This window comes from Excalfactoria chinensis, chromosome 12 (assembly GCF_039878825.1).
Source record: "Excalfactoria chinensis isolate bCotChi1 chromosome 12, bCotChi1.hap2, whole genome shotgun sequence".
Lineage (NCBI taxonomy): Eukaryota > Metazoa > Chordata > Aves > Galliformes > Phasianidae > Excalfactoria > Excalfactoria chinensis.
The window spans coordinates 14523145-14549706 of NC_092836.1; the positions used below are offsets into that span (position 1 = coordinate 14523145).

Genomic DNA, 26562 nt, shown 5'->3' on the forward strand with positions numbered 1-26562 from the left:
ATTTCTCTGCATGTTATTCGCCTTCTCTTCTGTAGTAGCAGATCAGTGTAAAATGCAAGGCAGAGTAACAGCTCAGAAGGTTTAAAACCTGTGAAAATGTACCAGTATCTCACCTGGAACATCATCTCTAAGATGTTATAATATATTGAATGGATGACTAAGGAAGAGCAGTAAAAACGTAAGCAAAGTGAAGTTCTTCAAAGTAAGGCATTTATCAGCTGTTTCTATTTTTGAGTTGCTAAATGTTAATAGTAGCACTGAAGATCAAAAACCAAATTGTTCATTTATGGCACAGCCCATACCAACCAAAACCCCAGAGTCTGAAAATATTGCAACCTACTTTTAAACTCCCATTAGCAAGTTTTTTGTTGTTGTTGTTGTTGTTTTAATAAATAAAATCCCATAGAAACAAGAAGTATTTACAGTTAGATCAAAATTCTGAACATAATTCACAAGAGAAAACACTGTTTTTTGAGAAAATGTTTTCATATCCTCCTAACAGTCATTTGTTCTAAATTAGTACACAGCAATTGTCCATTAAATAAACATTTTTCCCTTAAGACCTATTCTTGTAGAAAAGTATTTTAGGCAAAACTTCCTAACCATGATGTAACCGTTTAGAATTAGAACATTTCTGTGATTAGTAATTCACATAAAAATTAACATTTTCCATGGCTTGAGGAGAACATGATAAATAGTTATCAAAATGTAAGAGAAGCCAGGATGTAGGGAGAACGATATATTTTATTAAAGCAGCTTATACAGTTGAATTAAAAGTATAGGCTTTTGGGGCGTTTGGTCCCCCCATAATAAAAAAGGACAACACCTGGTCCTGCAAATCTGTCTTCTCTTTCATCTTTAGAGCATTATGACCACCATTACATTACCACTCTCAAAACATACACATTGTGTACGTCTGTGTTAGGCTGAAATCCTCAAGCAGTGCAACTGCTAAACTGATATGAAAATACTACCACTTGCAATGATGCAGAATGATCTCTGAGTTAACGTGCTTCTTATTTACAGAGAAATTCTTACCGTGACAAAGTCATTAATTTAATTTCATTTTCAATGCATCTTTTCCACTGTCCTTTTCAAATAACGCTTAACAATTCTTATGTAAGAATATGCCCCAGCATTCCTCTTTATTTAAAACTAATTCTGGTATCTCATTTTTAGTGATAACAACGTGAAATTGGATTGTATGGGAAATGTAGTCTCAGATTAATAGTTTTGATAGTGTGTTACTGTTACAGGAATTTGGTGTTGGAACTGTGGTCTATCTTGGTACCAGTTAGTCTTTCCAGTTAGATCTCTGTCCTCCTAGAGGAGGGGATGAAGTCTGTAATTAAACAGAGGTTCTCCAATAAGTGCTAGATGGCAAAACTTCAAATGGCCAGTGCCCAGTGGAAAACAAGTTTGTGAAAGAAGAAAAACTTCTTTTGAATGGTCACAACCACAAAATAGTGTGCATGTAATCCCTGTCAGAATCTAATGCTCAGTTCACGCAATGTGCTTTAATCTAAAGTGCAAGAAATCATGCATTTTGAGCATTAACACACAACACATCATTTGTTTTAGGGCAATTTTTCTAAGTTACCTGAAACTTAGTGAAGATCAAAGCTGTTTAGCCTCACACTGACTTCATCTCACTGAAATCTCATCTGTGGATTTTAAACCTTGATGCTGAATGATCCAATTCTCCAATCACTTCCTGGTATGCATAATGCTCACTAGTGACCATAGGCCCAGAGGTTGTCTGAAATAAGCAGTAGGAAATATTTTCAGGTATGTAAGACATAAGCGTAAGGATTTATTTTAATTCTGACATCCTCTTTTTGTACCAACTAAGATTTCCAAGGGCCACACTGGTAGGAAGGCCAATTTAGACACACTGAAAATTGAGCCTGCTCATCTATTCCCAATTCTACTCCCTTTTGGTCCACTTACATATCACCACTAAAAGTGTATAAGTAAATGTGGACACAATACATGTGAATTTAAGGGAATCTCACAATTGTACTGAGAATACCAAAAGAAGATAGCGTAACTACATTTATCTTTTAATAAATTTACATATTCTCCTATGCTTTGCTCCCTGTGGAAATCTTGTTTGACACTATGGGGTAATGTATAAAATAAAATTAGCAATCTTAAAGCACTGAACCTCTCAAAAGCATTCTCATTCTAAGTGAAAATGATATCTTAAGTCAAACTAACACATGAAGGTTTCCATTACAGGTTTATGCTTTCAAGAATGAATTCAAATCTTGCTTTTATTTAAGAAGTGTCATCCTATTCCAATTTTCCATAGCATTTTGATTGAGTATGTTTTTCAGTAAGAGTTTATCAAGTAACTGTGGTATTATGTGAACCTATTCCAACAACAGACTTTCCAGAGTAGCTGAAGGCTACATTAGCACTATCTGGTGTGGCAGATCATTGCAGATCATAGCAGAGAGGCAGCCGCACTGCATCTTCATGCAGACTGCTTCTCCACTGGTCTTGGAACCGTGTGAAGAGAGCAACTGATAATGCTGCTTCCTAAGTGTGATGAGCAGTGCATATTCCTCAATTTATGCTTGAAATGGAGTCAAGTTTTGGAGTTTGCTCATAAATGATGGGCCTAACTCATACAAAGTCCTCGTTACAGAACTCTATCAGTGTGGATATTTATTACAGTAGGAACAACTACTGGACCTGACATGTCCAACTATTCCCTTTTGAGTTCTCGTGTGAAGTTATGCTAATCCATGATTCAACTTCATTGTTATTTTGCCGCTGCCTTGGGAGCACAGAATCAAACATAATACTTAAAATGTTTCCCTAGAAATGTTTAAGGAGAAAGATTTTTATTTTTAAGTTGAAGATTTAACTGCATGCTTAACCAACCTCAGTGAAGCAAGCACCAATCATACTGGACAAGCAATTTTAAGAAATAAGATAGTTAAAAAAAATTAATTCTGAAAATACTGCCAACAATTTCATGATATAGATATTTTTAATATTAAAAGTAAATTGTAAATGTGTCTTTATAAACAATATGCATAAAATAGATCTACTATACTAAGCTCTCTCTTCTTTAAATGCTGTTTCACAGTAATTTCTTAAGTATGCAAAGTTTTCTCTCAAAGAAATAGTGCAATCTGAAGAACATACATTATGTCAGAGGATAAGAACTACTATCGCCATTAATATAAGTCTTTATAGATTTCTTGTAGGAGTGGATGAAGACTCATATCTGTTTCCGTTTTCTTTATTATTTGCAACAGCTGCACGTGTTCCGTTACAATTTGTCTGAGGTCCGTCATTTTCTGAAGCAATTTTGCAAACAGCTGTGACGACTCTGGATGATTGAGCTTTAGCTGGAGCTCCAAAGCTTGCAACAGATTATCTTGTATATCTTCTATGGGCTTCACATTTAACAACCCTGGGCGATCTAGGAAAAAAAGGAGAGGGGGGGAGGGGAGGTTATTTTTATGAAGAAAATGGAAACAACAATCTAATGCATGAATTTCTTAGTCTATTTTAACTATTTACACACAGCACTTACTGGCAAGCAGGAAAACATCTCCAGACAAACAGTTCTTTTCTAACACCGATAAATGAAATTAATAAGGCACTGAACAATACTTAAGAGAATTTTTTATAAATTACAGATATTTATTTTAAATTGCATGTGCTGCAAAAAAAAACCCAACCAAACCAAACTGAAAGAACTACCTAGTTCCTTTCTTCATATCTTTCAGAAAATTCCAAGCTTGGAATACTTGAAAGCTGTTTGGTAATTTTAGCTTTGGGTTGCAATAGCTTTCAATTTTACTTATATGTTGCAGATCAACTCTGAACTGGCTGAGTATGACTCAGTGTTCAGCGATGCAAAAATCAAGAAGCACAAAGACTACGGCCTCAATTTCCTCTGCAATTCACCTGTTTGCCCCCTGCTTCTTTTGTAGTGGGAATTTTTAGAGTGCAAGTATTTCAGAAGTGAAATTCAATTCAAACCCCATGCTCCCTAGTGCAAATTTCAGAGTCTAGGAGGAAAACAGAGGAGATCAGTGCTGAGACTGGAACTTAAAAATGTGTCCCTGGTAAAGTGGAGTGCAGTGAGATTTAAGCACATAACTTCCTTCTTTTGAAAAAAACAGATTAATGGTTTTGTAGTGACTGAACTGAACCACGGTCAGAAAAGATGACTATGACAAAAGCTTAGGAAATAGTAAGAAGTTATTTTTAAATAGGCCGATTCACTAGGAAAGAAAATTTCCATTGAAGACAAGGGAGATTTTTTTCATGAATGAGAACTTCAGGATATGGACATTATTTTTGGGTGTTGACAGTTTGCCATATTTTCTCAGTACAAATTTCTTACAGAGGAAAATGCTGTTTCTGTTCCAAGATGCATATATAAACGTGAAAAAAAATAAAAAGAAGGAACTAAGAGGCTTTATTTCAAAACATTATCAAATAGTTCAAGTTGTTCAGATGCTTTTACTTGTATATGCTCCACAATCACTGGGTTACAATAAGAAAAATGTATTTTCTGCAGGAGAGAGAACACAAATGTAAGAAACTACGGGTAAATGTGGCTTTTGGAAAAAATACAAAGGAAATGATTAACCGTGAGCCCTGAAAAACAATCAGATTGGAGGAGACAGAAACAGAAATGAGAAGAAACTAGATGAGACAGGGTGGTGGAGGCCTTTGAAGAGGCCAAGACTGAATCTAATATGCTGTTTGAAAGCTCACAGAGAAGGCTGCAAAGTGAACCAATGAGAGATGTGGAAGACAAAAACAAATGAGCCATAGCAGGACATTCTTATGATAAAATGAAATTAGGTTAAAGAATGCCAAAGGACAAGGACTTGAAATGATTAAAGTGAGAGAGGATAGCGAACTGGAAACTACTTTTAAGCCTATCTGATAAAGAAGATTGTTTATTGAAGTTTAGGGTTTTTCACTATCTGCTACTTGCTGCCTGTCTTTAATCCATTCAGAGTAACACATCTCATTTCTTATTATCACTTTTCTTTATCCAGTTTTTTGTTAGGTTTTAATTCATTGTTGGGTTGATGTTTCATCTGATAATTCTGCAGGAAACTGTTTAAAACTAAGAAAAATGTTCATAGTGGCTGGGGAAGACTAATAACCCCTTAGTATTGTGTCAATAGTATGACTTTGGGTAAACGCATGTCCTATACTATCTCAGGGAAAAAGATTTTATTTACTTATACATTCTTCTGTCATCTTCCTAACATTAACAGCAACTTTTTCTATTCCTCACAGAGGAAAATACAATCTGCATACTTTTGTCCATGCCTTCATATTTTACTATCTTTGACAAAACGTATTTTGTGCTGAAATACACATTCTAAATACTTAATATGATAAAGCAGGCAGATACCTGACTGAATAACTGTACCACTGCTTTTGCTGAGGCACATATGATTGAGCAGATTGAGTTCCTCGTCTGAGACTGTCACATGTATTGGAGTCATCAGAACTTTGGTTCAAAGCCCATGGTGATTATCTGCAGTTCCTGGTTTGGTTAGGAAGCAGTTTTTTATTCTAACAGGTTTGCTAAAGCAGGATCTGTGTAGGAGTCAAATATGGACCATTTCTTGGTACTATTCCATGAAAAATCTTCAATTTTTCTTTTTTTTTCTTTTTTTACCTCAGCTTGTAGGAAAATTATTGAATACAGTGATTAAACAAGCAGCTGTTATTCACAGCTCAAGTATGTAAAGAAAAATGCTCACAGACCAATAAAAGTGAACGCAGCAACCTTTCTGAATACAAACCCTGTGTGTTGACTAACAGCGTCTGCTTCTTTACAGGTGTGCCCTACCACACCTCTGCACCACCTCTATATTCTAAACACTGCATAGAATAATTAACAGGAGTTTAGGCCCATCCATAACATATAAACGTGCTATGAAATTACCTTTGGAGCTTTTTCTTTATTTGCAACAAGTGCTTTGACTGAGTTCTCTCTGTTTATAAACATGTATTAAATCCAAGAAGGCTTGGACTATTACCGAGCAGATATTAACAGATACTCAACTTCTTAAACCTTCTTATTATGCTATACTTCATTTTGAGCTCTCCAATACACAGTACTTTCTAAGATGCTTTAATGTGTTCACTAAGGCACTCAGTGCTCACTGAGGGAATGCCTCACTGGCACAGAGTTATACAATGGGAAGAATGTCACCTTGAAAAATGTACCTAAGTATATTTTTCAAAGTTACGGTGAATAAAAGAACACTGTAGTGAAATTTCAGAATTGTTGTTAATGGCATGAAGTATTTCCTTCATAAGAACAAGGTAATATCCTACTGCTCAGGGAATCACTCTTTCATCAGTATTAAACTCAGAATACTAGGATTTGTTTGCCATGCACAGCAATATTTTAAAGCAAAATATGCAGACATTAAGAACAATTTTCAGCTTTATAATAATGAGCTCAAAGTAATGTCTGGAATCACTGAGACAGCGTGGCTGCACTGAGCATCTCAGAAACAATAAAATGATTGTGGGAGTACTTTCATTTTGTTGCCATAACAGCTAATTTGTCAGTTTCTTGTTACTGTCACATATAATGCAAAGTCATCTATTTTGGTATCAAAAAGTTGAACGATTATGTAAGATTTGTGGCAAACTGTTTTTTGTGTCATTTCCCAGCTGGTATTATCTTTCTCTTTGGAGCTGCATAGGAGATGGCATTCAGGTAGGCAGCAGCACTAGCATTAGTTTGCTACAACAAATTTACTGAGAGGATTCAGCTAAGATCATTTTTGTCTCACAAAGTTTTTAAGCTGTCTTTGTACGATACCGATACACTGGATTTTGTGAAGTGAAGCATCACAGTATTCCTGGAGCTACTGAAGTCTCTGAGCTGCTGTGTAATGGTTTTGAAATTCTGTTCTCAGTGAAACTGCCTGGTTTGATATTCAAAAAGTTCTTACGGAAATTAAGTTCTTGCAGAATCAAGAGCATCTAAGACATCTGAGAAATAGATTTCCTGTTCTATATCACACAGTAGATATGGTTCAATATAAGTAGTGTTTAATTCTAAACTACACAATAAAGCCATTCTCTAATTGTCAGCAAATCTTAATCATTTTTGAAATATAATCTCAGTTTGCATAAACAACTATAATCTTTTTTTAGAAAGAAAAGCGCAGAACAAAGATAGTGCGAAATCTTTTATAAAATTAATGTGTTTTTCTCAAGAAGGCAAATTCACATTTAGGGAATGGATTTAAGCACTAAGCAGTAAAATTCAGGTAGTTCTTTATGGATCTCTGTTTTCAAATTAGTCTTACAATAACAAAGATGTGTTGAGAAATCTGGTTCAGAGCACTCAATTATTGTTTTCCTGTGGATCACTGTTCTCTGGAGATCTAAAACGTATCATTAGTTACATCATACCTGTTTCCTCTAATGCAAACCAAACATCATTGAAGTATAGCAGAACTAGTTTCACAGATTGCAAGTTCCCTTTTTTCAATCAGCAGTGCATTTTGAGAGGTCTGTTTTTCATCCGTTAAATTTCACTGTATTAGAAAATGCAGGATACTGGCATGCTTTGTCTTGTGCCCTAATAGACGAGTGTAATTTCTCCTCCCCCATCAAATTCAACCAAAAATATACCAGTAACATATTTTTCTGTACTGAATTAATTCAGAGTCATCAGGGATCACTGTGTTCAAAGGTTTGCTCAAGAAAACATCTTCTGGGAACTGTACTTATTTGAAATGGCTTTAGTCATCTAATAAACCATATTACAATACCACATTTTTATTGAATGAAACAAAACAGCAGAAGAAATGTTATGTGAATTTGAATATATAAGAAGCTGTGCAAAGCAAGCAATACAATATCAACAGAATGTTTGACTTTAGAACAAAAGCATGTGGTTGTTGCGTTTGATTGCTTAAACATAATTCAATAATACTCTGCATTGCTCTGTGGAGGATCTGAATACAGAACATTCAGCACATTCCTCCTATTGATATCTGCACCAGCAATCTAACCCAAAATACACACAGATCAGCTGGTTATACTTTGTGCAACATTACAAAGTTGATAGCACTGGCCAAAGCAAAAGAACCACAGCCTCATCTGAAATGTATATCTGATATAACAAATTATTGGTAGAAAGGATTCCAAGCAAACTATATTTGGGTTGTTAATTTGCAATAGTTAAAATCTTCAGTAGACTGTCTCCAATACAAGCTGAAAATCCAGTGTCTTTATAATTAAGCACTAGAATGAATGCAGCACAATACCTGTGCTCTCAGATTTGCTCAAAGTGTAACACTAACACAAACAGCAGCTTCAGAAAAATGAAGAGAGCAGACACACAAATGCCTGTTTTTCTCAGGCATTTGTAGAACACTTTCCTAAAAAACCTACCGGTGGACAAAATCTGGTGTGAATTAAAAACCCAAAACCAATATAAACCCATCCTGTAAGCCAAATGCAACATATATTTTGAAAATTTAATAGAGTCAAAGTTATTTGCGTTCAATTAACTGCAGGTTTAAAAAATCCTCATGCAGAAGTCACATTTCAGAAGGTTTTGCCAGTGAAATTCCACCCATGCTTTTTTTCCCCAAAAGATAGCCGTGATGTATTTAATCACACGACCTACTGATTCAGCAGACATTTCCAGCTCCATCACTAAAATCAGATTGTTTACATTTTCAAGTTCTGCATGAAACTGAAAAAGTGGCAAACAATACCAAGAAAGCTGAAAGCTACTCAAAAACTACCTGTAAATGAACTCCTGTCTCTTACTGCTGAGCACTTTCCTGTTTGGACAGGAATTAAAAGTGTCAATTCTATTACATGGTATTGTAAGAAAAAGACAGCACTTACCTCCACTTAGTATAATGACAGCTATAAATATTGCCAGGTCACTGTCATCTAATTCCAGTGCATTGAACTTCACAGCAAACTCAAACTTGGGCTCCATAAAGTCACAAAAAGGTTTTCTCAGGCTCTTCAGAAACTCCCGCGTCATGAATCCTTGTCCATCAGATATAAGAACTCCATCTTTATTCATCAGAGAAGCCAGGAGAGTATATATGATCTCATGGACACCATATTTCAGGAGAGTTACCTGATCGTTCAGGTCAAGATTCACAAAACCTGGAATGTTCTTCGCAAATTCTGTGATCTCCTGCACTGCCTCCACAGAGCGAAACTGACATCGCTGGAAAATGCGAATTGCTACTTCTTTGTTCTGTTCCTGCAGTGGCGATGTATGCTTACACTTGATCTGATCTTCTCCCATCCTTAAAGAGTTCATGTCGTAAATAACAAATGGCTAAAAATGAAAGGAGAACACAAGTTACTTTCATGTCTTTTCTTTGAATGTTTGATTCCTGAGAAGATGGAGTAACATACTGAGGTACAACTCATCAGAAAACACTTAGAAATGCCTGCCCATCAAGGGTAGTCAGTTTTGGGTTAAATCTTTACAAAAGCAAACTTCCTCATAATGTTAAAATGACTTACAGAAAGGGTAAGTAATTCTCAGGATTTCACACATTCTGTGAATCAACACGCTGAAAACAGGACATTGGGTGAAACTTTTCTTAATCAGGGGATGGGGAGGTACGAGGTAGGAACATATTCATGATTTTTTGCCCTCTCTTTTTTCCTCTCCCATTTCACAGTCAGTAAGACTATAATTCAAAGCTTCAAATACTTACTCTTACCTTAATTCGACTGGTTTATATCAAATGTAACTAGTAAGTGTACAGCAAAATGCACTTCTGATAAAACAGATTGTTTTTGTGGAGATACACTGTATACTAACATTTTAATTACTTCATATGCTGTTATGTTCTTTTGCAGTCAAAGAAGGATAAAACTTGAAGCAATACAGAATTAAGGGCATTAATTCTCTGATAAATGTAACCTCGTACTATTAACTACTTTAAAAATCTCAAGGTTAGGATATATATAAGCTTAAAAATAAACGTCAGTGGGGGAAGAAAACACAAATAACATGATAGGAACTGCAATAGCACAATTCAGAACACAAGAATGACTCTAATTGGGAAATAAACTGAATTGGAATAAATCAATTTTGAAAACAGATTAGAAAAAGTAACGCCAAGAAAACATTTGTTAGGATCTGGAAGCAGTCTGTTCCCAAGTGTACAGAGCCATCCTCTGATTTTAAATAACTGGTTAATTGAGGATTTCTTGAATTTACCTGAAGAATCTTTCCTTTGAGGACAAATGACTAAATGGTTCAGTGCTGCACTGAACAAACATCTGGTCTTAATAGTTTTGTTAACATGCTTGTTTAATTAAAATACAAGGAATTACAAAACCGGATTAGAGACTTGTTTTTCAATTAAAAAAAAACTCTGTTTCTGATAAAGAGAGGGAACTAGTGGAAAGATTCTGAAAAAGCAGTGACCGTCAAGCAGACTGGAGTGTATCCGCTTTCTGCAGAATAAATGAATGACAGTAGTACAAACTTCATACTCTCCCTAATGATCAGCTGCTTGAACTGAAAATGTCTACCACATCTAATGTGAGATCAAACCAAAGACTACATTCAAATTATGATTTCAAAAGTCCTTAGTAGGACAAAATGAAATACTTTTTCCTACCTTTGAAATTTATGAAGAAAATTAAGTACAGTCTGTTGAAACCCTGGCAATAAAATTTCTGCATATCGCTTTAGAAAATACATCAAACTAAGAGCTACCAGTTTGGGAAATGTTATTTTGATCTTTAGTTACCACAACTGTGAAATAATTGGAAAAAAACCAAAATCCCACAATCATCAGATCTTATTCATCCTTCTTCCTACTGACACAGAAGGCTGTTAAATACTGACAGTGAAGTTTCCAAAGGAACGCATAAGTAATCACTATGTCAAAGATTTTCTTGTGCATTCTCCTAAAATCCTACTTGTACCAGCATAGAATACTGATCCACAATAATCCAGTTAAATGCAGGAAGTCATCAGAGCATCATAAGAATAAACATCATAGTTAAAGCCTGTGATGCTGTTCGCACTGTGAATCATTTGACACTTATGAGAAAGAATACTGCCAGCAGTGATAATATTCTATGATAACATGCTACAATATGGATGCTTGAGTAGCACAGCAACCAATTGCTGACAGCTAGATAGCCACTTAAAACTGATAGTGTGGGAGATAACCTCTGGTAAAGGAGAAGAAAAACGGGAAGAATGGATCAGAGAATACAAAAAGGTTAAGATGACCTTCAAATTCTTGTACCGGTTTCAAGTATTTTATTAGGTGAACTTGGAGTTTTTTCAAATGATGTTTACTTATCCTATCTAAAAACATTTCCTGTGTTTCAGACACAGCTTGAAACATGCAACTGCCAACAGCAAAGTATTTTTTTTTCTTTTTTTTTCTTTTTTAAAGATGTGTTGTCAATGTGGTAAATCATTTACTCAAAAGAAAAAAAAAAAAAAAAAGAAAACAGAGGGAACTAACTGATTTGTCTGTCGTCTTTCCTGTCAAGATCGCCCTTGCCTTGGCTTTGGTCAGAGGGAAGGACTTTATATATGAGTCATACAAATGCTTGGCAAGCGCTCGCAGATCAGCAGATTCAGGATTTAACTGGTCGATGTCGCTGGAAATCTCTGCCAAGAGCTTCTCCTTCTCCGCTTGTGGCATTCGCCCAAACCTGATGGCTGAAGAAGATGACAAGTAATTACCATAGCTACAGCTGCACCCACAAATGTATATTTTTATTTTCTGACACCCTTTATTATAAGTTATTCAATTTTTTTCTTAAAACAGTACATAGGCAAATAAGAGGAAGATGTTTCTGTCCACTAATATAGGCAAGCTACTAAAGCACTTCAAAGATATGTAAACAAACCAATCTCAAAAAGAAAATAACCTATGTGTGCTAATAGTTCTATTACACCATCCTGCTCAGAAATCTAAGAACTACTGTCAGTTCATCTGACAGCCTGAGTAGGTGAAAACCACTGATTCTGCCTCCAACCTAAACCAAATATATAGAGTCTTTAAGATATCAAAATACAGTTTACTTAGGGTAGGAACCACCATTCAGCTTTGTATTGTTTTGGGCAAATCACCATATGGATCTCAGCTTCTTCATTTGTTTAGAAACAAAACACTCACATGCCTTGCAGGAATGAATTCCTAAACAGTTCAACAGACATTAACATATCAAGTGATTTAAAATATTACCAAAATAGTTAAAGAATGAGAAAAAAGTAAGTACAGAGAATAAAAACTACAAAAAGCCTGAGTTCTTCATCACAACTGTATGTGATTGTTATATCATAAGAACAGGAAAGGGTTCCACCTAGTTGTATGATCTCAATTGCTCTACATATCTGTAGGGTTGGCTGTAAACTTCTCAGTTTTACCTTATGTACTTAATAGCCAAGTCCTATTTGTCCTTACAGAGATAGGCTTAGCAAATAGCTCAAATGAACCATCAAGATCAAGACAGATTTATCATACACTATTTCAGTAAACAGGACTTATTTTACATTAAGAAAGCAAAACAGAAACAGAGCATCAAAACAACAACACCAGAAGGAAGAAATGAAGGTTTGCATTTTTAGCGGTAGGAAGAAAGAGAAATATTACTAATGTTTTTTTCAATGGTTAATGCCTTCCCTAGATAAGAACAACTTGTTCCTAAGGTCATACATATGATTACACTAGGGATGTTTGTTTTGGAAACTGTCAGCCACTTTCCTGCTTGCAGGATGCTTGCAGGGTGTTGATGAAAAAAAATGGCACTTTTTTCAAGAATAAATAATTATGGTTTTATAAATAAATATATATTTACTGTATTTATTGATCAGTTCTCTTATATCAGTGGTTGTTGGTTTTTTTTTTTCCTGTTTGTTTTTTTACTACTCTACTTTCTCTTTCAGTAAACTTGGTCTCTGAGCAATACAAGCTGCACGGTTCATTTCCTGGAGCATTCTTATTTCAGTCTGAAACAAAATTTAGTTCAGTAGGAAGAAACTAACACTGATTTCTTTTTTTCCTGTAAATATCTGTTACTTACAGCTTTTTATGAGGGAAATTATGAATGATCACCCATAGATATTTGTTTTAGATCATACACACAACTGAACTTTTTTTCTCTCCTTTAGGGAATACTGAGTACTCTTAATCAGCTACTAACAACAGTTTTCAGTGAGATATCACTGCCAGTCCACCTCAATGCTAACAGGAAATCATTCACAGAAAAACAGTGAACTTATTAGCTTAAAACAGCTCAAAAAGTCGCTGATAATCTTTCAAGGTCTTTTCCAACCTAGATGATTCTATGATTCAGATCAGTCCACTTTTCAAATGTGCATTTTGCAACAGCTTCATCAATAGAAAAGTCTCAATACCTTGATGCTTCTGATGGGTTTATTGGCAATAGATTCAGCTACTTGCCACTGACTTTTTTGAAGAATTTGCAAACTAATCTCTTCAGTGAAGTCTAGCAAGAATTGCTGGTCTGTTATAGTGAACTTTTAGTTTGGAAAGTGAAGCAAGGCAAATATTAGCCCCATATAAAGGACTGTTCATAAAAAAAAGAGAGACAAGAGTTGCTTATGTCTGTAAAACGCTCATCACTCCCTGAAACACATGCAGTATGTGTTAAGAGTTCCTCAGGTCATAAGAAACAGTTAACAACTCTGAAAAAACATGTCCATTGAAAGATTTCATAATTCTACCAGGAGCTAGATGCTTTGGTATGATAAACTATGATAGACTGTTCTGATATTTCATATGAAATAAACATATGGCATTATACATAAAACCTCTATGTTTATAATAAATCATGCATACTCAACAGTCTGATATGAATACTATAAACTCACACTGTAAGCATACTAACTCTTAAAATACTATAGAAATGGTGCTTGACTAAACACTATGAAACATGATTCTGGTGCAAGAACTGTTCTGGAAATTTATGGTTTGCAGAAGCAAGCTCAGAATGTAGGATCTCCCTGGCATAAGGTCCCCTTTCACCAAGGTTATTTTCTACAAGCAAGGGAATAAAACAAGGGATTTAAAAAAAAAGATTAAAAAAAAAAAAAAAAAGATGGCATATTGCTTCCCCTTCCTATGTTTTAATATTAACTCAGCTCTAAAATTGTTTTTATACTTCCCCAAAGCATTGAAAACAATAGCCTTCCCCCTGTCTTCCCCCCCACCTTTTTCTTTCCTTCTCTTTTAATTAAATGAGTTAAAACTTCACGAGAAAATTCTTTCACATAACTGTATCTACCTATTTTACATATGCAGGTAAACAGCACAGTAAATTCCAGTGGTAAAAGAGAGCACACACATTCATATGTAATCTATTTTGGAATTAAATCCCACCAGCACAGGGGAGAGCTATCAACTGATACATGAAAAAAGCTGCACATAAATCTGACATGTCTTTTTAAGGAATATTTGGCATAGGTTTGGCATACAGCATCATGATGCCATCTTGTTCTTGTTTTTTTTAAATAGCTAATCAAAATGGTATAGGGAGACCATCTCATCCATTGTTGGTTAACAACCCACTTGAGCAGCACTGTCTATCAGTTCAACATAACAGCCACTAAAATCAGTACAGTTTACATTTCACTGGTAGGATCAAGTCTTTTTAAATACTGAATTTACTTCCCCCTAGAAGGGTAACAGGCTCTTACGGTTTTCCATACTAATTCACCTTTAGGGTCTAGCTCATTGCTTGTCATCATATCAGACTTACACATAAAAAAATAATTCAACAATAATTAAATTCCTTGGGAATCTCTCATACTTTGTTGTGTTTAGCATGTGAAAAACAAACTCGGAATAAAGTATGTTGTGCAACTTTTAAAAATACACATAGATTTTTAGGTGGTGGATCGGATGTTTATTAGCAATCTGTCATTTCCATGTTTTTTACTGAATGTATATTATTAAGATGGAATAACAGAAGTGATTCACCTTTAGATGCTGTCCCTGTCACAAAATGTGTGATAAAATTCATAAATTTTCCTAAACAAAAGGCCAAAAGTGTATTTTAAATGTAATGATTTGTTAACAACAAAAACAAAGTTGTGAATCAAAAATTCCTAAGTTACAATTCAGCAGGCAAAAATAAAATTGTAAAGTATAAGTATGTTCTTTAACATTTAACGTATATTTTATAAATACTATACTAGTTACAGAAGATTGTCCAGTCTTTATTATGGTAGTAGGCAAGAACTGGGTCAAAATTCAGTCCTGTGGTACTAGCCTAGTAGTTCTGTTTTGGAGAAGTTGTCGCTTTCAGGGGACTGAGATAAAGTCAAGGAGAGGTCAGTGGGTTTACAGAGGGAATGTGGGAAACAGCAATGGAATTTGGGTTGGGATGAGAAGTAGGAAGGATTGGTAACACTTGTGGAAGTTATGGCAGAAAAAGAGAAACTGACAGAGTGGGTAAAAGGAGTTCACAGCACTTCTGGTTGCTGAGGAAGAGTTCAGGGTTCTGTTAGGTGAGTGACGGGACCTTCCCTCTTTTCTGCTTCTCTCTCCCTCCTGTGAATGGTTTTACCTTATATTTCTTTACTACCAGGAGTGATAATAAAGTCATATTGTCATGTGTGCTTTCTCTTAGTACACTGTGTGGCTCTATATAAATAATATTCTTAATGCCAGAGGAAAAAAACACCAAAAACTAGTAACATTTCTAAAATAAAAGGAATAAAACTTCTGCTGAGTGGTATTTCAGAATACAATCTGAGCAACTGAGGGTTAAACACAGAGCAGCACTGTGGTTAGAGAAGGGAAGAAAAACAATATCCAAAGCATGAGAACACTACTGTCTTTCTTAACCTTCAGCTAAGTGGTATGCAGCATTTATACATGAAAAAATGTGGCTGTTAGCTGCTAAGTGTCTCCTTGCATTCCCCCCCCACACTTTTTTTTTAAGTGCCCTATCTATTCATTTTGCAATAATGTAACTATGCAAAGACAGCCATAGAGTGGAACCCTCAGAAACGTGGAATCCACATTTTGATTCCGAGCATTTAAAATTCAGATAGTTTCACAATCCAAGTTGTCCAACTTTAAGCTGTAAATGTAACATTAGAATCTGTCTCGGTGCCATTCACAACTTCCAGTGTTGTGCTTCTGCATGTCTCTTTATGTAGACTTCTGCCTTCAAAGGCAAATTTTAGTTATTTTTAAGATATGTGTTTGTTTATAATTGATGGAGGAGGAGGGTGTTGCTTCATACAATCTGATGTTACTGGAGCAGGCAAAAAACACAAATGTAGAAGCTGACACTTGAATATAAGCACTACTAACTCCTTGGTAAGTGAATTCATGATAAAAGCCAGTGAAAGCATTCTTTCAAGCCCTGGGAAAAAGAGCAAAGCCATTCCCTGCTCCTGCTCCTCACAACCATGGTCCATGCTGGTGCTACAGCATCATCCTTGCTGGGAATTTTTTCCTGGGCCCTTCATATTGCTAAGCCAGAGATTATGATCTCAGTGTTCCCCTTTTTGATAAGGCTGCACATGGTTCACATTGATATAAATGGAAACCATGTTGCTAGTTTATGAGAGAATTTGGCATGCACCTTGAAAAAAAAAAAAAACAAAAAACAAATAAATAAACAACAACAACAAAAAAAAAACAGTCTTGAATCACTATAAAAATACCCACAGTAGCATTTCAAAATTAGTTTTATGTTTAAGAGCTATGTTGCATCCCAGGAATGGAAAACCGTATTTTCTAATAGCAAAACATTTCCCATCCCTATTTACATTCCCTGTGTGTACTAACTACACAAACCACAGTTAAGTCTTCCTCCTGGGGACAGCACATTCATTTTTTTTATTTTTTTTTTTTTTAATATTGAAAATAATGGAAGTTAAAAAGAAAAAAAAAACAAAAACCAAAAAACCACAGAAATTATTTTCCCAGTCATGTTTGCAATTCTTTACCCCTTGAATTACATAAGTCTCCATGTTATGACATTTAATTCCTGTTTCTACTAAACTTTGCCAATGCAAGGCAGCAAAGAATCTTCATCATTTACATCTTTCTGTCCAAACGTTCATAAATAAGTATTTCTAAATGAACTGATGCGTTAATTTTAAGATTCAGAGAGATTTTCTTCTGGACTGTATACAAGACAGCAGCATAGTGATATGCTTAATGCTAAGTTTTACCTACTGTAATGAAGGCAATGACAGAACCATACACAATTGCATACAGCTTTGCAAGCAAAGACTAGAACATATACAAAATGGAAATGCTGCTTACAGCTCACAGATGGGAGAGGATGTTTACCGCTGGATGATGGAGAGGTCAGACAATGCATAGTACAGAGGAGTAACAGCTATACACACTATATGATGAGAGGCCAACAGCTGAATGAGCATGCTAAGAAACACTACACTCCTACTTACCACACATTGGAATCTATGCCCACATGTGGGTATCCTAAGAGAGGAGGAGGACAGTTGTTTTTTTTTAAACAGTACAGCATATGGCCCATTCCTTCAAAGAATGCTGTGCTCTAATATGAGGAAAAGTTAACTCAGCACTGCTGATGGTGCATCAAATTTCAGTTTTGATAAACTCTCTATTCCATAATTCATAACTAAGTTCAGTTTTCAAAGGGATACTGAGCTATGGTATGGAACATGCCTTACCAGCTTGACCACGATCTGAAAAAAAAAAATTACACTAGGAATATGTTCTTGAAAAATAACCAATAGTGCAATGTGCAAGAATGATGGAGGGTAAAACTCACTCACTGGATATATTGTGTATACAGTGACAAATGCAAATCTTCACCTATCTGATTTATATGTTAATTAATCTCCAACTTTATACATAGTCTACATGGCAGTCTCTCTGATACATATTTCTACACTGCCTGGTGTAAAGAAACAGAAGGCTCAAAGCATTAGAGCATCAAACTCAGTAAACAGATAAACACTTCATGTTATTTTTGAAAACAAACACTAGAGTTTTATAGTATGCTATGTACACTTACCATTATGTGACATTCCAACTGCAAGACATTTCTGAAATCTGCAGTATTGACATTTATTTCTGCTTTTCTTATGGATGCGACAGTTAAGATCACACCTGTCATAAATGAGCTTCAATCTGATTGTTCTTCGAAAAAAGCCCTGTAATAAACATAAAAGCATGTAAAAAGGTAGAATAAGCACTGCCAGTGTCACTGTCTCAATTCTGTATAGACACACAAAGCACAGTTCTGCATGTACACAGTCTAAATTTGTATTAGACAGATTTCTGAAGATAGCAATGCTTGTGTCATCATATCTGCACAGCAGCATGCTCTTGTTCTAAAGCCATTTTCTGCCCAGCTTTATAAGGGTAAAAGTCTAAAAAATAAAAAAATTAAAACTCTATGAAAACTAATGGGAATGAATGGGGTTGGAAGGATGCTATGAACATAAATTAACAGTACTACAGAAACAGCCCAAGAAACAGAAATAAGGCTCCTTTTAGGGCTCATGGAACAAGTGGCCATTCTATTTCTTTCTGTTTGCACTGTGCTAACCTAATTTCACAATGTATATTTCTGGGTTCTATCTTCGATGTTTTATTTTCTAGTTTATTCCTGTTGTTAGGATTTTACAAGTTTGCAAAGTACACTGGCACAGGAAAAAATTCAAAAACTTGATACCAAACTCATGGTAATTATTAAACAGAAACATGACTGCATAATTAACAAAAGCATAAATGCAGAAAAAATTAAAATAGATCAGTAACATAATTGATAAGAACAGACATGTTAAGACTTAATGAGGTATATGTAGTATGTACAAAACAATTTAAAAGACTGAAAGCTTATTTAAATGAAAATAGTACCAAATATTCAGAGAAAACAGATTTGCGAAGACTTACCTTACAGCCTTCACATGCATGCACTCCATAATGAAATCCAGAGGCCTTGTCCCCACACACACGACATTCAATAGCCATAAGTGAGTTGGAAGACTCCTCATGAGGTTTATTGTATAACTGCACTTTTTCAGAAAAATAGGGTGGAGAAGGAGGCTCCATTTTGATTGCACCTGCATATAGAGAAGATTTAAATGAGTAATTCAAAGTATGATTAAATGTATGGCAGAAGCAGCAAGGAAGAATCAGAAACAATCACAGTAAACACAGCCAGATTGATAGGTATGCTTTGTAACACAAAATGATGGTAGCAAACAAAGGATATTAGGGAGCGTAAGTTGTATGCAGCTATTTCACTGCTGGTATGTAGGCTGAAAACCTTGAAGAGGCATATGGGAATAATGTCACAAATTCACTTTCCAGCTCTGTACTGTAAAATTACTTTAATACAGGTACGTAAAATTTGCATACAGAGACTTCATACTCAAAAGGTCTTATTCCTTTTCATAATATCTAATTAAGTGACTTCAGGTGTTCAGAACTACTGCAGAGAGTAGAACAGGACACGCTGATCCCATGAAAAACACCTAAGCATCTAATAAACCTACAGTGAATAATTTGCATATTTAACGAAATTTAACTCTCTCCTAGGAATATTGCTCAACTTTGGATGCAGTTTAGAGATGAATCTTCTTGAATCTTCTAATTATTGAGAAGAAAGTTGTGACAATTGACACCATATATAACATTACATCGAATTATACTTCAGGAATTACATGGCAGATGCAGTATTACCATAACGTGAATGTTTTGTTTTCTGTTTGGCTACACTAAACAAACAGGGAAGTTTCCTTTTCTACAGAAACTAGGTGAAAAAAGGAAGCAGAAAGTTAGCTGAGAAAAGACCATGAGGATTTAGCATGCCTAATGATTTAGCTAATCAGCTCTTTAGTTTGTTATGAAAATATTATGGAATTTTCTAATCAAGCAAAAGAGAAATAAATTATTAGCAGTAAAGTGTATTTTAATTCACTTCATAAATAACTCAGAAGCACACAGCACCTGGTTCTCTCTACTACCAAAACTAAATAGTATAATCTTCATGAAAAATTCCTACAAAAGTGCTGTCAGATTTGAACAGACTCAGAGGATCTTTAAAAAAGTCCCAGGCACAGCAACTTGATTTCTTACTATGAGTAGGAATGCAATAGCAATTTATTTCAGAGTAGACTTTTTTTGTTTTCCTCTACTTAAAAGGAGAATTCTGTGTATTGTCTTTGCATAACTGGGGAAAGACGATGGTTTTTTGTACCATATAAATAATACTAGGTCACAAAGCTTCGAGGAACACCATGTTTTACTAACACAGATGCAGTCAATATTTCTATTCCATCAGTTTCTTAGTCTGTATGGAATTCAAAAGCTCTATGTATTATTATTTGCTATGTATGCTGGGTGTTACTGTATGACACCTTGTCTAATCACTAGAGGCTACTTGAGAAGTGTGAAGGTTGTCCTATCAGAATATCATGTGGATATCTCTGTTGATTTTTGGATTCACAATCTCTGCATTTTAGGCATCTGAATCCATCCAGTTCTTTTGCTGGTGGTACAATTTCTGGAGAACGAAGCAAATGTGAGCACGAAGAAATACTGAAAAATAGAAAACATACTTTGGCAATCCTGGAGCTTGATATCATATTTATAATCAATGCTTGTTTGATCAGCTCTTCCAAGAGGTATATCTTCATAGTGTGGTGAAGAAATGCTTGAGAAGTCAACAGTGGTAAATGGCTTTATGTCAAAGGAATGCATATGATCATCCATCGCAGACAGATCCACTGGGCTAATTCCAAAATTAACGGGCCAAAACGGCATTTCTGTGTCAACCATTGTAATCTCTGAAAACAAAAGAAGAAACAGGCTTTTTAAAGATGCTGGTTATTTCTGTAATGTGTTTGAGCCCAAGTTGAGGCCTAATTGTCTACTGCCCAAAGGACTGAGATGCAAAGTTTTAATACCAGAATCTTAAATGCAAGGCTCAAGGAAAGTTATTGTATAGCCTTTTAAATCCCATGTATGTTTATGCTGTAAACAAAAAGCTTCAGCCTGTGAAAATCTTTGGCAAACTGAATAAGTTTAGATTGAATTATAAAATGTTAATCTGAGTCAGAGGCATATCTGACAGTCAGATGAACCAAAAATCATTGATTTAAACTTCAACTATGAAAAAGTTCACAAAGTGACTCATAACAAGTGTTCATATTTAGTTTTCCATGATTCATAAAAATGACATTTTTATCTAAAAATAGAATAGAGATTATGGAACTAAAAAATATTTTGGTCACTTTGGCTGCTCAGTTTGGATTTCAAATCCATCAAATAAACAGCTTTTAACAGCAGCTTTAGCTTCTAATTGACTGAAATAAATGAGATTTAATTAACACAAAGAAGTTTGCAAGTAGATTATTAACTGCTTTTCTTCCACTGAAAACTATTAACCTCAGCTATGCTGTAAATCTGTTTGCCTATTTCTGGATCACAACGCACATAATAAGTAATTTCTTTGTACAACAAAACATTAATGACCTCAAATCAATAATGTTCATAAGCACTTCAGAATTATAAGAATTTGGTTTTGGATATAAAATCAGAACATTTCAGCATGGATTTAAAGTTATAATCTTGACTGATCTCATAAAGATCCTGCTAAACTGAATACAATTTACTTCTGCAGTGGAAGCAAAATGAGCTTTTCCAATATTTTCTGATTTGTATTATAAATACTAGAGGAATGAAAAACAATTTCACATGCATTTAATCTCACACAACCAACAGCTAACTACTGTCTACAAGGAAGTAAAGGCAGGCACGCGAACTTAGCTAGTATTTGTATTAACTATCAGCCACTACAACGGCTTAACCTTATCACAGTGCTGACTGTGAGAATTATATCACTTGGCAGACACTGCAAGTTGCACTGATTTCCAATTTGCAAGGAAGCTCTTCAGTGCATTTTTTTTTTAATAGGAAAGCACAGAATACAATGTCAGAGACTATCACGGTATGAAAAGCATCCTGGATTGCAACCTACTCTTTGCCATAAAGACTACCTATGCTCAGTTAACCTGAAAGGCCTGTTGCACTGCATTCTAGGCACACTTTTTCCAGACAGAACTACCAAAATGTGACCCTGTAGGTATTTAGTGAAGCAAACAAAACATCCTAGAATAACACGAGACACAGAAAATCAAGAACAACAAAATAGAGAAAAGCTACAGCATCTCAGCTTCGAGAAGGAGCTAAAATCAAGTCAATGGCATGATAATACTATAGGTACAAATGTAAATGTGAATGCAGATACACATAATGCTAATTTTTTTAAAGTTTTTTTTTTGTTTGTTTGTTTTTTCTTAAGTCAGTATAGCCGACTTTACCTAATAAGAAAATCTGCATAGAGCAAAGGCACTATTTATCCAAATGGTTCTGGATAAGCCAAAACATGTACATTTTTTCTATATTATAAGCAATGACTTTATGTTCTTGGCCAGATTCCATTTAATTCATTAAAACAATGATGCTGGTATGGCCTCCAGGTTCTCAAATCTAGCATACCACTCCATAGCGTAGGACCAGAACTTCGTTGTGTTCTGTTGCTGCAGAGTCAGCAGAGGGAGCACAACATAACTAAAAAAGCTCTTTCCAGGAACTCTGCTGACACAATCGGTGACACTCTTAAACAAACAAACAAGCAAAAAGTACATTAAAAGAGTCGTGGTGGCTGATACAACCGATTCAGTACTTGACAAAATCCCAAAGGATGTTTTGCCAAACTCACTAAGCTTCAAATGGTGGTAAGAAAAACAGCAGCAAAAAGATGTTAAGGATTTCATTTGAAAGTTCCGCTGTAGAGTCTTGTAATGCTATGTTACTGTAATCAAGAATTAGAGTTTATTTTCATCCATGATTGCCTGTAAATAGATTTCTGCCCTGTATTTTATATCATGATTTCTTCAAGAACTACAATATGCTTAACAGTCAAAAAGTATTTTTCCAGGAAAATTACAAGTGAGAAATGGCTACAATTGTGTAAATTGGACACCAGCTTAGTTTGAAAACTCACTTAGATCAAATTTTAATATTGCATGTTCAGTCAGTCTTGTTTGAAAAGTCAGCACTACCCCCAGTGTTCCCACCTGAGAACTGGGTATTGTAGCAATGGAAACTCCTTGGCATGAACCTTGGGACATCATTCCTGCTTCTACTGTCACATCACCTGACCTCCAATTCTTAATTTAAGCATGAACTTACCAAACTATTTACAGGAATGGAAACTAAGCTCACTGGAAAACAAAAGAGCAAGACCTACATGAACTTACTGCAACTAGAGAAAGATAAACTAAAGGCAGAATTTATTTAGAAATAACAGAAGCGTGTTTCATCCTACCTCTTTAAGTTTCCTTTAAGAAGGAAATACCTCGTGTCTTCCAGCAATAATTTGCATCAGAAATTAGCTCCACAACAGCAAGTGACCGAGTGAAGAAGTGAGTTCTCAGGCAATTTAGTTCCTTTTAACACAGCCCTAACTCTAAGCACAGGATGAAGACAATAGCAAAACAAGCACAGGGCCAAAGCCTGGACAGTGAAGAGTTGAACAGAGCAGAGTGTTAAAGGTGCGACAGAAAAGAAACAAAACAAAACAGAAAACAACAAATCAACAACAAGAAACAACACTGCCAGGAACACCTCGAAACCCTGCCACAAGGTGCCATTTCTATCACACAACATAAACCACGGAGTGCCAGACTGGTTGTCTTCACAACCAAGATCAGGGATCCAAATGCTGCTCTGTCCAAGAGCTACAGAGAACAGACACTGAGATCCTACAAAAAGCCAAATGAAAGATTGGTGTGGTGATGTCAATGCATTCACCCTCTCACCAAGGCTGTGCAATAAAACACCAGAAATGGTGGAAGTGCAAACATGAGAGAATGACAAAAGCAAGCATCTCATAAATCAGTAGGAAATGTATTTTACTGCTGTTACTGATTCACAACTACACACCGTAACAACTTCAAAGCACGGTCCATAACTTTTACTACAACATTTAGCAAGGAGCTGCTAACAGAAAGGATTTTGAAAAAGAAAAGTTCAATTTGAGAATAATAGATCTGTTAAATTTAACATATATTTTCTATTCTGTGCCTGTAGTTAACAGAAAATGGCACACGGCCCCAGCTTCTCACTTGAATTAGCAATATTTCATACTTTCACAGCAACAGAAACAACTGTAAATACAAATGCAAATGAGAAACAATCTTAAGAACACCACAGGCTGCCTCAAAACAAATTCTCAAGATATAAAAAAAACTAATGGCAAAGCTGTGCTCAACTAGTAGGTTAAATAGAAACTGAGAACACTGGACAAGGGATGATAACTGGTGTCAGAAATACTGGTTTGTACCTTTGAAAAACTGTATAGATATCTCAGATTTAGGAGGAAGAGCACTACAAAATCACTGAGAACACAACCACAAAATCACTGAGAACACAACCACATAGTCCTGGAGGTGATGCAGCATTGGGCCCCCAGTGAAAAAAGACTGCTTGCAATGGAAATGAAAATGTTCTGCTACAGTCACAACCATGGCAGAACACTGAGCTGTTGAGCTGATTGCTGTTCTGTTAACTCAGATTCAACATCTGTGGGAATGGACCCTCAAATTGCTCTTAGAAATACTCAAACAGAAAAGTGACTGTTTTCTTGCTACAGACAGATGCCACCCTGATGTCTTCGAATGCTTTTTGTTTGAAAATACCTTAAAAACATTCCATAGTCTTCAAAATATAAACCGTAATTTCATTTGTTGAACACCACCACCACAGCAAACAAAAACACAAAAATGTGAAAAATAGAAAAATCCTTCTGCTCAAAGTCTAAATAAATGTCTACAAAATTCTGAAGGGTAAAGTCAACAATTCAGCACTTATCACACGCCTAATGGCATTCCTAGGGCTCAGATTTGAGTAATTTTGGTTTTGAGGGATTTGATGAAATCAGAAACAACAACATGCCCCTAACTTGCACCGGCAATATTGTAGAAACTATCTCATGACATAAAATGTAGGCGTTATACTCTATGAATCATTGTGATTTTAAAAAGGATACTGATAGATTGGCGATGAATCACATTCAATTTTGTAATCAGAAAAAGCTGGCTTCTTAAGGGAGACCTTTGCCCCCTTTGGCAAAATGAAATAACTGAGTTTGCCAAGGCAGTAAGGAGTAGGCCTTCTCTTGTCATATACATGGCCTCATAAGACTGAATTAAGTCATTGATTTTAAAATACAGAGACATGCAAGTTTTATCAACTAGAAAGTTGCACAGAACAATTGACAAGTACATGAGCATTCTCAGAACTGTACTTGGCTTAAAGACTATTTTAAGACACATTTTATTGCTGGCATTTGTTTATTACACTGCATAGACTCTGTATTACTCAGATCTAGTAAAAGTTTTACTAACCACTGGAAAAATCATATAATTCAAACAATTTAGCGATTTCTTTAGTTAGGGTGTATTGCTAAACTATATGCACAATTATATCAACGTATGATGTAATATAGATCAATAAGAAATTAATGAGCGTAAAATATACATTTCATATGCATAAAACACAGATATGAACTATACCTACAGTTTCTATGAAAAAACTCCTGTTTCTTACTAGCTGCAGTGACAGCACTGTGCCCAAAGCTGATGAAATCAGCTCACAGCTACCAGGAAACAACAGCATCAGTTAGCGGCTGCCTACTGAATATTTAGCTAAGGGACAACAGGCCCAGAATATTTAAGTACAGCGCTATTTGCTCAATCTATGTTGTGGTCACACACGATCCATTCTGTGAAAAATCTGCAAATTCCTCAATGGCTTCTTAAGACTTTGCCAAACTAGAAAAGATTTATACAGGGAGTAGAACAAAATATTCCACAGGAGCATAACCACTGCATTTAATTATGAGACAATCTTAGGCTTCACTGTTGATTTCGTTTCATTCGGTTATTATCATTATGCCTCTATTATGTCTTTTAATGTATTTTAATATACTAATCATGGACTTTGTTCTATAAAAATCATTCTTGGTCAATGTTTATCAGCTAGGATATGAAGCTAAGAAGGAAATTTACAATAGATGCACTTCACTACAGAGTTCAAATCTGAATACAGTGTTTGAATTTCTTTTTGAAATATTAACAACATTCAATATTTACTACTGAAGTTCTGTTCACAATATCCAGTTAGTTTTGTTCTATATGACAACTTAGGCAAAATAAATTTGATGTAAGCACTGATGCATTTTTATAACATAAATATCCAAATAACCAAACAAAACATTCTCATCTCACATAGTAGTAGCAGAGAATTTATTGAGATATTTGTACAGACGCACGAGACTTTTGGTAAGTAGCCTGGGATTTTTTTCTTTCCTCAGACTTCATCAAGTCAGTGTTTTATAACGTTCACATCTCTGTTTCCAAGAGATGAGATAATAAGACACACAGCTTTAATGGAGTAAAATATACTCATTAATATCCCAAACTCTGTTCCCTGCCATGGCAGAATACTGCGTACTCCCACAGGA

General features: G+C 35.3%; 1 protein-coding gene across 3 annotated transcripts in view; it reads right to left on the reverse strand.

Moving 5' to 3' along the window:
- Positions 1 to 2968: 2968 nt before the first annotated feature.
- Positions 2969 to 26562, reverse strand: part of PPARG (peroxisome proliferator activated receptor gamma) — a 43659-nt gene continuing 20065 nt past the window's right edge. For 2 of the 3 annotated variants that reach the window (XM_072347244.1, XM_072347245.1), the window contains exons 2-7: positions 20591 to 20818; positions 18921 to 19090; positions 18037 to 18175; positions 11505 to 11704; positions 8887 to 9337; positions 2969 to 3439 (exon numbers count right to left, since the gene is read on the reverse strand). In XM_072347244.1, coding sequence (XP_072203345.1) covers positions 3192 to 3439; positions 8887 to 9337; positions 11505 to 11704; positions 18037 to 18175; positions 18921 to 19090; positions 20591 to 20810 — 1428 coding nt within the window. In that variant the 5' untranslated portion in view covers positions 20811 to 20818 and the 3' untranslated portion in view covers positions 2969 to 3191. The remainder of the gene's footprint in view (positions 3440 to 8886; positions 9338 to 11504; positions 11705 to 18036; positions 18176 to 18920; positions 19091 to 20590; positions 20819 to 26562) is intronic. The other variant, XM_072347246.1, reaches the window with a different exon arrangement.